This window comes from Ischnura elegans, chromosome 10 (genome assembly GCF_921293095.1).
Source record: "Ischnura elegans chromosome 10, ioIscEleg1.1, whole genome shotgun sequence".
Taxonomy (NCBI): Eukaryota; Metazoa; Arthropoda; class Insecta; order Odonata; family Coenagrionidae; genus Ischnura; species Ischnura elegans.
In genome coordinates, this window is record NC_060255.1 from 26192690 (window position 1) to 26206930 (window position 14241).

Sequence of the window (14241 nt, forward strand, 5' to 3'; positions counted from 1 at the left end):
AAAAAGAAGCAGCAATAATGTTGAGCGATAATAGCAGAAAACTGAGGGAAACAGCATGATCTGAAGGAAACACCGAATTAATTTCATGAATTATTAATGATTTTTAAACCAATGGAACTTCAGTGTAAATACAAATTTATCCTTAAACTGAATTATATGTCGGCTTTATGGGAGTTTTCATCTTACATATGTACTCATAGTTTATAATGCTCGAACTGGTTTGCCAGTGCTGTTACAAACTTTATGAAGTGAGATGGATGACGTGAAACTGCTTAGTTGCTTTAAGGTTTTGTCTAGAGAAGCTAAAGGTAAGGTTCATCATCTTTAATATTAGGTGTCACGTGGTAGAAATTGGGTTGTGTAAGGTTTACAATTGTATGTTTTTATTCCAATGTTATTTTCTCCAGACCTCTATGTGAGAAGAGATGTTCCGGTTGTTGAATGTCCTATCTCACCTCTTGAATTCTATCGGGATTGGGTGAGCCCTAACCTTCCTGTGGTGATAAAGGGAGCAGTGAAACACTGGCCAGCCATTGTGAAGTGGACAAATGCTTACTTAAGGTTTGGCTAACCGATCAAAAATTTCATACCAGTTCGCAATTAAAATCAGATCTCAAATTCTTCACGTCAGATCTGTAACTAAAGCTTCTGATCTGTTACATATAAGCAAAAGAAATACCATATCTGGAACTTGTGGGCAGAAGATATCTTTGTCAGTTTGATATCATTTCCATGGAAATTATGGTCCATATTTTCCAATTTCAGATCTGATATTTTTTGATAAGGAAATAGTCAATTATTTTTATCGTCTTGTAACAATTTTTCTTCAAAATTAAACGTAAAAATAGGTATATCTTAACTATAAGGGCTTCATATTGGCTCATCTCCATCTTCCCGCTCTCATTGGCTGCATATTAATAATTGCTGTTTATAAAACTATGTGTTTGTCAGAATAATATGTCAATATAGTCTTTCCAAAATGTCCATTGTATCAATTAATTATAGGTTTACAACATTTAGTGTTCATGATTTTATTTTGTACTGATCGATACAAAATTTCAAAATTCATTTCGGACATGCATTGGGACTTCAGTGGAGCTGAAAAATTGGGAGCTACAGTGTCACAGAATCAGCAATTCACGATGGCTTTGGTGGTTTTGCCATTAACTCGTTTTAAATCTTAGACATGACCCAATCCATGCTGATCCTAGTTCACTGAAAATGAGATCTTGAATCCCCCAGAATATATTCAGTTCTATACCATTTTTCCAAACTGACGGCGGCTGGGTGGAAAATAGAAACTAGCCAATGAGAAACGCTGCCCCTTCCACCTCTCCGTTCCCCTCCATCCCCTTCCCATTTCCCCTCTGCTCCCCTCCATCCGGCTGACCGGCGTTGCCAGCCTTGGGAATAACGGTACTTTCGGCAGAACGAGCGCTGTACGATCTCATAAGATTCGGCTTGGCAACACTGCTAGCTGGAGAGCGATGTGCACTGCACGGAGGTCGGAGAGAGACTGCGGGTTCTTCCACACTTTCTCCTGTCGCTCTTCTGTGATTGGCTAGAAGATTGGGTGGGTTTCGAGCACACTCAAGGTCAGCCGCCGTCAGTTCAGAAAAATGGTATAGGATGCTTACTGAGCATAATACTAAATGTCTAGCATTTCTAACCCTGAGAACTCAAATTTCAACTAATAATGAACCCTGTTGCCATAACGACCATTGACGTGGACGCTGGTACATGAGCCAATGTACCCTTGAAAGCAGCTGCCATTGATTTTTTGTCTGTAGCTTTCACATTTAGTGATGAAGGGGATTTTGGGTGAGGTATAAGTTGTTTATGGTGGAGGGGGCTTGGAATGTTAATTACTAGGATTGTGAGGTCGAAGGATGATGAGCATCAAGGGGAACAGGGAATTTTGTTAAGTATATGATTTAACTGTGGGCTGATTTCTTGCATCAGAAAGGCATCCATCCGTCTTCTTCTCTCCAGTTAATGCTGTGATGTTACGTTGTCAAAATCTTGGCAATTTTGAAGGGATGGCTTCCACCTCATTGGAGGAGTGTGTATCAGGTTGCCTTGATTTTGCTTTTTTGTGATTTATAACACCCAGCAGCTGTTGCTAGCTGCCAAACTACATCACAATTAGGTCCGTATTCTTAGTCAACCCTGTAGGGCCAACCGACCCTGGATGCGTCATCATCCCCTACATAAACTGATCTCGCCCTACATATGGCCATTTTTGGAAGTAAACGGGCCCTACTTGATGTAGGGTACCCGAACCAGCCCTACACCCTACAAAAACATGGCAGCCAAATATCGTCTGCTGATCACTTCGATTAAAGAATCTACGTTACAATGGATATTAAGGGAGATGAGCTCACACAAACCATTTTAAAATGTACAGTAACACAGCAGAAAGGTAATAATACCACCACTTTATAGCCACCAAGTTAAATTAATTATAAAATTGACTGAACTAATGAATACAATATAGCGTTATACATGCTCCTTGTTTCTACAAATATATAATAATATTTTTCATGTTTGGCGCTTGGTATACTTTTGGGAAACCAATATGTACTTCGTTTACGTATAACCGTAGAAGACATATTTTCATGCCACTCTTTGCCGCATAATAAGCTTAACTACAGAAGGTGAAAGCAAATGACGAACCTTGATGATGCAATGTTTGTTTACATGTCAATGATCATATTTGCTCCGTACTTATTACTATCTTGTTCAGACCGCTTTTGAAGTAATTTAAAGACAAGAAGGTTCTACTTTTGGCTCGATATGAGAGTATTTGTTGTGATAATTAAGGTATCTACATGACCTGGTGGACGACACCGATTGTTTATTTACCTTGAGCCCTTGCCCTAACAATACGCCTGAAAATTATCGGACGTCTTTTCTTAGCTTATAGTTAGCATAGTTAGTTCCCATTTTGCCACCAGAGTGGAAAATCGGCACTGCGCCTTCATCTACGTCATCTCAGAGAACTTGACGTAGGAATCACCCCCCACCACTTGGGGTCATGAAATGTGAAAAAAACACATGTAGGGTCGACTAAGAAACGCATGTAGGGGCCTTTTGTTATGTAGGAACGGATATGTAAGTTCGACTTAGAATACGGCTCTTAGTTTGATCTCCATTTTCTTTTTTATGATAGATTTCAGAAAGAGACCTCTTATGACAAAGAGACTTATGAGAGAATGGCTGAATGGGAGCAATGTTATCATCTCCTGTAAACATTTTATGCTTCAAAGCATTGAAATTTTGGCAAAATCCCGGAATTTTTATAGTTTTATTTCTTTTAGTGACTACATATATCATTACAGGTTAACAGATACCTATGGGTTACTGTGAAAAATGATATTGTTTACGTTGTAATTCCAATGATATCTCGTGATATGTGAATAAAAGTAATGCCATTATTATGGTTAGAGTTTAAATCTCTTCAAAAACAGTGAGATATATTTGAATTGGGAATCCTGATCCTTACCAGGGTGCTCTATGAGGGCACTTCAAGGGCAGTCCCTCCTCTGTTGGGTGGGATATTAAGGCATGGTTTATTCAGAGCCTTTAATTAAAAGAAAGATATCACAAATTCCAGGCTTCTCTCTGGTCCGCATTCCCTTGCTTCACTAATGCCACTGTCCTTGACTGTCTGTTGCTTCCTAATTTAAATATATGGGAAGAAACTATTTTAGCCATAATATTTTATAGTAATATGTCGATCTTCACTTCAGATATCTAGTAATCAATATTCATGCTTTTGCCTTGTTTACCATATGGTAATTCTTATTTGGGAGACTTTAGATCCATATGTTTGAAATTTGAACTGCATTTACTAAAATCATATTTTTAAATAGCCAGGTATTTAAACAAAACATCTTGTTTTCATTGGTGGTAGGCATACAATTGGGGAAAAAATTGTGCAAGTAGCAGCTACTCCTAACGGGTTTGCTGATGCAATTGCAGATGGATACTTTGTGATGCCAGAAGAAAGGCAAATGGCTGTCAAAGATTTCTTGTCAGTAATGGAGGATCCTGATTCCTTGCCTGGAACTGTTTTGGTATGTGTAAAAAATTTGCTTATTGTAAGTGGTCATGTTTGTTGAGCACTTTGGCTCTACTTTTATAACCTTATTTTTTGTGATTGTGAGCGAGAAGATGCTTTTTCTTCTGAAATTCTTTTCTCTACCTTCCCATTAACTTTCCCCTACCCATTTTTGTTAGCTAGTTGGGGATTCCATATGAGATATTTCTCCAATTTTAATTTTCATCCTCTCCAATGTACTTCTTCAAAGTGACGATTTTTGCATCTCCCATTGCATACTATACTTGCTCAGCACTAGGTGGTGTGTCGATGTATGAGTTCTTTTCTGTTCTTAAATCACCAATGTGGAGACCATTACTTACTGCCTTCTATGACTTTTCCACCGATTTTCTTTTGCTTTCCACATTGACCTCTTATTACTGAGGTGGGTTGGGTGGGAATGGAATGTTCTTTACAGTATTCCTTTTGCAACCTCTTTTTCTTAAAAATATGCTGCATTCCACCCTCACGAACATTTTCTTCTCATGCATTTTTGCAACAACATCCCTTTGTAAACTCCTAAGTCACAAATAAAATTATAATAAATACATTTGTTATGAAGAAAATTTGAAATTCCCACCCTAGCACCCCAGTTTTTCTCCACACTGCCTGTAACCTCTTGATGGCAGTGCTTTCAGTCAATTTCTTATTCACTTTTTTAATTGCTTATTCAATTCACTCGACTGGTGAGGAGCACTAATCCCAGTTTTGTTCCTTCCCTTTTTTGTTTAGCTTTTAGTAGAGATGTGCGAATAGTATATAATAGTATCGAATTTAGTAGTAGTGCGAATAGTAGCGCGAATACTCGAATGCTAGAAAGTATTCGATATTCGAGAACTCGAATAGTTATGCTAACGGTACCGTCTCGAATACTTTAAATTTCATGTCATACACTGTCGCACACACGTCGTTGGTAGTTGACTCGGAAAAATGTAGAGAACTGTAGTCATTTAGTGCACGCAGCGCCGTTTTAGGCAAGTCGACGAATTACATCAAATTCGTGGATTAGAGCGGTGAAAAGAGTTCGACATGGGGAACCGAAAATGATTGAGTGAAAAAATCCCAAAATCCCCGGTTCCCCCACCAGGAGAACCTCAGTGCTGTGGGATAGCAACCTTAGGGCATTTCCCACGATCCACTATCCCCCTCCATTCAGCACTCGCCTCACCCACTCTGACCCTTTCCCCTTCTCGGAAATTAAACAAAAGGTCCCAGCTCACGCAGGGATCGTATTACGAAGACCTTAGCTTCGAAAAAAATATCAAGTTACAAGAGAAAAATAAAAACGTGTTTCACGCCCTCCCCCCTTTTCTCACCCACTAACCCAATAAGTGCATAACACTGACCTTTTTCAGCCTACCTGCTTCAAAGTTCCCAGTTTCTGGAGGTCAACTGCTGCATGAATCATCTATTAGCCCAAAAGATGTCTAACAATGACTTTCGGCAATTGATATTACACCTTAATTGGATTGAAATGTTAGTAATGTGCGCGTAATTTAAAAAAGAATAAGACCAAACGCGATGCATTTCTGACTTTATTTAAGCATTTTACAGGAGGAAATAAATGTCAAAATACGACGGAGACTTAGCATTCTGGCGAGACTCAATGTGAGCAGCAGGGCTTCATGGAAGTTGATGCGGTTTTTTTTCCGAAAACATATATCAAGTTACAATTTATGAGTTGTGCTATAAATCTCTTTTGTCACAGTCACAGACGAAGGGATATTTAGTTTCTCCCTGCATTTGCATTTGCAATTCGAATTCATCTTCTTATCTTGTGAGAACTTCCAAAGATGGACTGAAAATAATTGAAGAAAATCCGGTGGAGAAGCGCGTGTATTTTGCAAAATGCCTCAGATTGTCTGCTAGCACTTGACAGCAGGAGTGGGGGTAAAGCGAGCTACCTGTTGAAAATAAGAAGTTGGATGAAGCCGAGTATCAGATGGGCGTGCCGCTGAAATGGCGTTTGGTAGATAAGAATGTATACGTCAGACAGAAATCCATCGTGGCAGTGTAAATGCCGAGACGGCATGCAATCATTGTTCGCGAGGGGGTGTGTCCCCTTAGAATATTTTAAAGAGATGTTAGTTGAATCAACTGTATGCCTAATTGTTTCCATAAAAATAAAATATTCCATTAATCAGCAAAATTCCTATTCGAATTCTTTAAAAGAAATGAAACTTACTCCCCATTATCTTGTGTTTCCTGCTGCATAGGCAACCGAGTCAAACATTACCGCAATCATCGTATTCGAGGTATTCGAAATTCGAGGTATTTGAATATTCGAGCAATGATTTAATATTCGAATTCGATATTCGAGTCCAAGAAATCTGCTATTCGACCCATCTCTAGCTTTTAGTATTGTTTGTGTATATTTAGTTTATTTGTATGTGGGTGCATGTGTGGAAACTGTATTTAAACCCCGTGCATGAGCAGTGAGTTCAATGCCTACCCAAAGAGTGCGTATTTAAGAGGCCACTGCCCTCCCCTCCCTTCCCCTGTCTCGGTAATTAGACTGAGAGAAAGTGTGTCGACCGGGAGAGATACTTGGGACTCTGGTTGGTCAACTACTTTTGGCTCTGGCTTCCGCAGTCACCTGAGCGATTGAGCCACTAGACAGTCGGAGTGACTACATCTGGCAGTGATTCAGCCGAAATTCATCCTGCAGTTCAGAATTCTCAGCCAAAAGTCCATCAGAGATGCATCTCGAGGCCTGCAACCAATCTGCCGCAGTCAACCTCTGAGAGAATTTACGTCGGAGAGAGAGAGAAGGCTTCACCCAACTGAAAGTTCTGTGACTTGGCGAGAGGTCTGTCTGACAATGCCAACCCTCTCGTGCGACAAGATCCCCCATGCTTGGTGAAGAAGGAAGCTTCGTGCCCGCTTCTTGCCCTGTTCGAAGCTGATTCGACCTCACTTTACTCCCATTCGTCCCGCCCTCTTCAAGTTGCACTGGAACAATCATTGCTCCATGCATTTTTTGTGTTCAATTTCAATTTATTTCATTTAATCGAGTTGATTTTTTTTGTGTATAATTATCCTATGTCAAGTAGTTGTAAGTTGCCCCAATCCTGTCCCACTAATTTCCTTTTCCCATGTGTTACTCCCCATAATTGTGATATGTTTGAGTGTTTTATCTTGTTTCTCATATCTTTCCATGAATAAATGTATAATTTTGTTTCGTGCTACCATGATTTTGTGTGACTTCTCTAAATTCAGTCCCACGTCCCTAATCCTTCCGTTGTTTCGCACCAAAATCTACTCATTCCCACGTCGCCCTTGACCCGAGGTATTTCTTCTATCTAAGTTCTGCTTATCAAGTCCCTGGAAAACCTGATAACAGCATTAGCCTTTTACAATTCCAGGACTGACGAAATCATCTGAAATGCAAAAAATATTTTAAACGCCTATTTTAAGTGCCTATTTATTCATTTTTAGTGCCTAAATGTCCTCAGCTTAGTAGTAAGGCACAGTGAAGGATATTGTACCCTCAGCCAAGAATATAATGACTCAGCCCTCTTTTATGGCAATAATGGATCTCATAACATACCCATGTTTAGCTTTGAACGTAGGTTTTCGCAGCGAGGGGCATCGTTGATAACGGCTTCCGGGTGCAGCTGCGTGTTGCGCTTTGTCGTGCAAGCTTTCGCGACCGTTGCAGGACGCATCATCAGGCGATGAATGAAATTACGGAAATCGGTGGTCAATTAATATACTCGTCCACCTCCCCCATCCACCGGAGTAGTGGGGGAGGGGGGCGGAGTTGACGTCAGCAGAACTCTCACCCCTGTCCTTGAGCGGCGAGCGGACTCTTCTTGTCTAGTGAATAACCTTGTTGGTAACATATTCGTCGTCTTCTCTTTCGGAAAATCGTTTTCCACGTCTGGCTGAGTTTAACGCCGTCCACTCTGTTGAAATTTTGGGGGCATTTTTCAATTTCAATAGCCTCCCGAATTAGTCGTCGATGATAAAATTTTTCTTGGGCTAACACCTGCGTCTCGTCGATTAAAATTCGATGTCCATCTTCTGAGTAGGCATGCTCCGCTATCGCCGATTTCTCCGTGCTGAGAGAATTTCGCGTGTGCTGAGAAAAGCAGGCATCGTGACGCGCCACAGAGCATTAAAGAAGATGAGCGACTTGTTTCCATCTGCCAAGGACCGACTACATCCCCTCAACGTGGAAGGCGTTTATAGAATCCCGTGCTCATGCGGGAAATCTTACGTCGGGCAGACAGGGCGCTCCGTGACTTCTCGTCTCAAAGAACACAGCCGTGCGATATTACATCGTGACACGGAGAAATCGGCTATAGCGGAGCATGCCTACTCAGAAGATGGACATCGAATTTTAATCGACGAGACGCAGGTGTTAGCCCAAGAAAAATTTTATCATCGACGACTAATTCGGGAGGCTATTGAAATTGAAAAATGCCCCCAAAATTTCAACAGAGTGGACGGCGTTAAACTCAGCCAGACGTGGAAAACGATTTTCCGAAAGAGAAGACGACGAATATGTTACCAACAAGGTTATTCGCTAGACAAGAAGAGTCCGCTCGCCGCTCAAGGACAGGGGTGAGAGTTCTGCTGACGTCAACTCCGCCCCCCTCCCCCACTACTCCGGTGGATGGGGGAGGTGGACGAGTATATTAATTGACCACCGATTTCCGTAATTTCATTCATCGCCTGATGATGCGTCCTGCAACGGTCGCGAAAGCTTGCACGACAAAGCGCAACACGCAGCTGCACCTGGAAGCCGTTATCAACGATACCCATGTTTACTCTGCTGCTTCTCTAGGGTTAACAAATCAAGGTCTGTGGCTAACTGTGGCAGTTTCCAATTTTGTAGGTTATTATGGCTTATATAATTAGAATATTGCAAGACTCTTTAAATATTTTGTTTGAAAATTTCACAAAGAAAAAATCGTTTGCCTTGACCAGGATTTGGACGCGGATCTCCTGATTTCCAGTTGAGTGCTTTTTGAAGTGCCAGTTAAGCTACTGAGGTGTCTTTCCCCTCTGTGGAAATTTGTTGACTATATCAGGCAAGATGGTGTGGATTGCTGAGCATATTATGTGGCTAGAATTCCAACTTGTGCACACTGCACCACAGCTGCAGAGCAAAGCCAAACTTTGAACACTAGGTTCCACTGTGGCTAGCCCAGGATCATTAAGGATTTTCATTGTTTACTTCATTTCAGTATGTCCAGTCTCAGAATGGAAACTTGGGCGGTGATTGGGCTGCTTTAGTGAAAGATATTGAGCTTGGTCTTCCATGGGCAACAGAAGCATTCGGCGAGGCTCCCAGTGCTGCAAACTTTTGGATGGGTGACAAGAGAGCTGTAACTTCCAGTGAGTCAAGTATTTTGTTCATTGACTTCATTTACTGCATTAATAGTAGTTAAATAGTGTGCCCCTGTGAGGGATGTATGCCTCTTTTTAAGCTCTGAATGCGTGAAAAAAATCATGTAGAATTTTATTTTTAATGGAAGTGACTGTGTATTCAGAATAAAATAAAATCGCAGTCTAATCCTTAATCACATAAGAATTGACCATGGTCAAGTTGGAGGACTTGAGCCAACATAGGGCTTCCAGTATCAAATTTAAAATGCTGGAAGCTGTCTGAAGAACTTTGATAAGAACAGGTATACATAGGTACTGCTTTAGCTGTAATGATGTAACATTGAAAAAGTACAAATCGATTTACTGTTATGGATTAAAGGAATGGGGTAATTCACAGCAGTGAATAAACCTCCCACTCATTTATGACCATCCTCACCCCAGGAATCCGTTGGTTGGTTGGTTTTTTCTGTGGTTTTATTTTTAATAGTTTTTTCAATGATATATTTTATTGCTTACTGCAATGTTTTTATACTATTTTTTAAATGAATTATTTGATTTTTTCTGTGCGTAAGCAATTTTTAAACGAAATTTTAGCGCTAAAAATAACAAACTTTGGACTTCTAGCCTTATTACCTTGTATTTACTAACTTAGTTGTTATTAATGCTAGAAACCCGTTTAAAATTCCAAAAATATGCTAAAAAAAACGTTAGTAATTCATTTAGAAGAGTAAATTATTGAAAATCAAATGCAATGTTTGGTTGAAAAAAACACTTCTAACGCATTAAGATGACCGTGGAACCATGCTATCATAGTGTTAGAGGGTCTTGACCAGTGGCCGGGGTAAGTGACCGGCACCCCATTGAGTCGGATCCTATGAGAGATGAAAATACCCAGGCAACTCACCCCCAAAAAAGAGCTCCGTACAGAGAGGTTTATAATATTCTTGCTGCTCGTGGCATGAAAACGTTTTCCGACTGTAGGCGTCGTCAGGAAAGGGTTAATGTCTTTCCGGCTTAGTTCCATCAATTTCTTGGTATGTAGCATCCTCTCTCATATTATGTACTCTGTACTGCGTCTTGAAATCCAAGCTGATGTTCAGCCTCCTTCAATGGTTACCTTTTGCAGTCACCTGGTTTCTAAATCTCTGCTTCACCCAGATGTTGTCTGTTTGAAATCTTCTCATGTCTCATGGTATTTTCTTCAGTCATGATTTTAAAACAATGTGGTGGCAACCATAAGTTTGTGTTCTGTGTAGAATTTCGGTTATCTTTCTCCTCTTTCATAATTGTTTATCAAATGTATATTCTCCAGTTATTCCTCTGTCTTGACCGTCACCAATGACAGCATTCCAATCTCCTAAAATAATAATATTCTCTTACCTTTTTGATTTCTTCCACAATATCCTTGTATTCTTCTTCTACCTATGTAGTCTTCTACCTCCTCATCTTTGTAGCCCATTGTTGTTATGTATACCTGTACTGCTACAGTTTCTACTAGTTTGGTTTTGATCTTATCCGTGGCTTCATTCTACCGCAGAAAGCTTTTCACCCCCATTCCAGTGCTCTTTCTCAGCATTTCCATGTAGATATGGTTTGTTTATCATTCTGCAGAATCCACTCCTAAAGTCTCCATTTTCAGGGCTCATAATTTTGCTGATTCCTAATCCATGCGTTGAGGTTCATTCTTTGCATTTTCACCCTCAATATCTCTAGTCTATTATTCTATTTTACTCCAGAGAATGTCATCATGTCATTAATGTAATGGATGGAGTAGCTGCCACTCGTCTGGACAATAATGTGGTGGTTTTCCCATGCTGTCCACATTGCAGTAATACAGCCATTAAAGTAATTGTTATCACACCTGCTTTGAATTGAGTGTCGCTGTACTGACCACTGGGGTCTCCACGGTGGAGAACAGCTTCTGCCCATTTCCCTGGGTGATGGAAAGCATAACTGGTCGCAGCTTTCAGTCGCTAATTCACAGCACCTTCACTGGCTAACAGTTTCATTTTTGTCCATGACTGCTTATTTGATGAGTAAATTTGCGTATATCACAGCTAGTCTCTAAGTGGTCACCACCATCCGCTACCCAGAGGATGCACTTGGTTGGCTTTAAGCTTAGCTGCGAGAGTTCCAATCGAAGGAAAAATATTTTTAAATCTCTGTGAACATTACCTGTTGAAGTCCATTTATGAAGAGATTCCTCGTTTCCCTTGTCATCACCTCATAACTTTAGAATTTACTTCATCCATGAGACACCCTGACAGCAATAAAAATAAGCTGAGAAGATATTTGGGAAAAACTTGTCCAATAGTAGGTGCTTGCCGCCTCTACAAATATACCATCACTTTCAAAAGCCAGTATAAGTAGTCAGCAATTTTGAAGGATATTTAAAATGGCAGCTTAAAAAATGTTACCAAATGAAAAGTGTCTTCAACTTTTATTTTAAATTTTAAATGAAATAGGGTAAAATGTAATGCAACTTGTTTCCAAGGGTGTCCACCAGAGGCAAATCTAAGGGGACTATAATCCCCCTTTGGGTTTCCAATTTACACTAGATAGAATGGTAATTTTGTTCGGACCCCCACTACTGCTAGGAGCTTAGTCCCACTTAGCCCCCCCTTGTTCCTATCCTGGATCCTCCACTGGTGCCCACTCCATTGACTCCATGGCTCACCCAACCTTCCTCATACCTGACAACCAAACAATCCCCTTGAACATGAACCACTCACATTCAAAACCTTTTTTATTTCTCTAGACTAGCCTAAGTACATAGTTGATCAATCAATCAATCAATTTATTAGTCGTTAAATGATATAAATCACAATAGACATCGTCAAAAATAAAAAAATATATATAATATACACTTACAAACAATGAAATGGATTACTACATGAAAAACAAAGTAGAGATCACATACTAAAATAATAATTGGCCCATTAGTCAGATAGACCTCTGAAGTCCCCAGGCATGTATTCTTCAAAAGAATATAGGGGTTTCCTACGCAACCATTTCTGGATCGTTTTTTTTTAATTATTAGTGTCTTTTAGTTTCACCTCTCTTGGCAGTATGTTGAATGCCTTAATAGCCATGTTTTTAAAATTGTTTTTGGACTTCGACAATCTATAGAAAGGTGTATCAAGGTCTTCTTTATGCCTGGTGTTGTGTGTGTGTACATCAGACCTACTAGTCATAATTGTAAGGTTGTCTTTGGCAAATTTTAAAAGCTCAAATATATAAAGAGAATACACAGTCATAATTCCTGACTGGAGGAAAAAAGGCTGCCACTCTTTGTCCATTTTTATTTTTTGATATTCACATTTGAGACACCTATCACAGATTTGGTGTAATAGGGTCCAGGAAAGGAATGTCCGATAATGGAAATGGAATATCATAAGATAGCAAAGACTTGAGCACTCTGCATGGGGTGGTGGAAGTGAAAAGCTAAATTACAGATCACTCTGTGCTGAAACAGCTGTGCTTGAGAAGCTCCATCAGAGTACATGTATTAATTCTCAGAGATTCATCGGTAAGCATGAATGATAATCATAGATAATGACATTACAAAGGAGGAAATGTTAAGGATGAGACTCAATTGAGAAATGTTGAAGGGAGAAGACTGCTCAAAGTTAGGCTCTAAAGGCTGTTTTACACGGGGCATGTACTTGCACAATCTGACGTGTGTACAAAGGGGCAGTCAAAATTGCGTCATGTAAAGCGGTGAATTGCTGGAACACATGCGAGAATGTTCTAATTTTGTTCATGAATTTGTGCAATTCCACGCCATTTTAGAAATTATTGCAGCTCTAACCTGCACAATTCCGTGCCCCGTGTAAAACGGCCTTATAAGCTCTATCCTAGTGGAAGAAAATTTTCAGCGCATGAAAATATGGAAATTGAAGAGAATGATTTGAAGTGGTTATGATTTTTATAATAGTATACAAGCATACATAATATGTACATGTTTCTTGGTATTTGGGAGTACATTTTTTGTGCGAAGTTAGTACAGTAGAAATACACTATGACTGGTGTACTATAATATCCATAAACGTAATTGATGTTCCTTATATATTTTTCAGTGCACCGGGACCCTTTTGAAAATATTTATTGTGTGATAAGAGGGCACAAAGACTTCATTCTTCACCCGCCTACAGATTTACCTTGGCTACCATATGCCACTCTGCCAGCTGCCAGATATCAGTCTACTAAAGGAAGCCTAACGGAGCCTGAATTCAAAATTGTGCCCTTGGCTACTGACTGTGAAAGTAGAACTGAAATATTCAAAAATGCATCTGAAATGCCGGAGAAATACAGTGAAAATGTTCTCGGCTGTGATAAAATAAGTAAACTCTCTGTAGCAGATCATGAACAAGTGCCTGGTACAAATCTTGATGAGGATTCACTGCAATGTGAACCTGTTGGAGATGTAGGTACTTCCCTTGTGCCATGGATTTGTATTGATCCGGATAAGCCAAATTTTAAATTATATCCTATGTATAGAAATGGCACGCAAGTTAAAGTCCGAGTCCATGAAGGAGATGTTCTTTTTTTACCTGCTCATTGGTTTCACCATGTCAAACAATCTCATTCATGTATAGCTGTCAATTTTTGGTATGATGTTCGATATGACCATAGATACGCTTACCAAGCTTTCATCACATCTTTGTTGCAGAATTCAAGCCTGAATACTGGTTGTCCTCCATTATGTTAAGTTTTAACTGGAATAAATTTTGTTCTCAGCTTCTTGAAGAGCGTAAAAATTTCTCCCAGCAAAAGCATCATTATGGCTACTGTGGATATGA

At 39.8% G+C, this 14241-nt stretch overlaps 1 protein-coding gene across 1 annotated transcript; it reads left to right on the top strand.

Annotated features, from left to right (window-relative positions):
- The first annotated feature begins 28 nt into the window (after positions 1-28).
- LOC124166603 (bifunctional peptidase and (3S)-lysyl hydroxylase Jmjd7-like) lies at positions 29-14182 on the top strand. Its single transcript, XM_046544195.1, has 5 exons — positions 29-308; positions 408-561; positions 3917-4079; positions 9298-9448; positions 13519-14182. Exons 1-5 carry the CDS (start codon positions 254-256, stop codon positions 14148-14150), a joined length of 1155 nt encoding a protein of 384 aa, XP_046400151.1. The 5' UTR covers positions 29-253; the 3' UTR covers positions 14151-14182.
- Positions 14183-14241: the final 59 nt, after the last annotated feature.

Excerpts from the sequence above, each read along its gene's own strand:
- LOC124166603 (XM_046544195.1), top strand. The coding sequence starts at position 254 with ATGGATGACGTGAAACTGCTTAGTTGCTTTAAGGTTTTGTCTAGAGAA. Across the intron at positions 4,080-9,297 it reads CCTTGCCTGGAACTGTTTTG|TATGTCCAGTCTCAGAATGG; the intron begins GTATGTGTAAAA and ends ACTTCATTTCAG. Across the intron at positions 9,449-13,518 it reads CAAGAGAGCTGTAACTTCCA|TGCACCGGGACCCTTTTGAA; the intron begins GTGAGTCAAGTA and ends TATATTTTTCAG.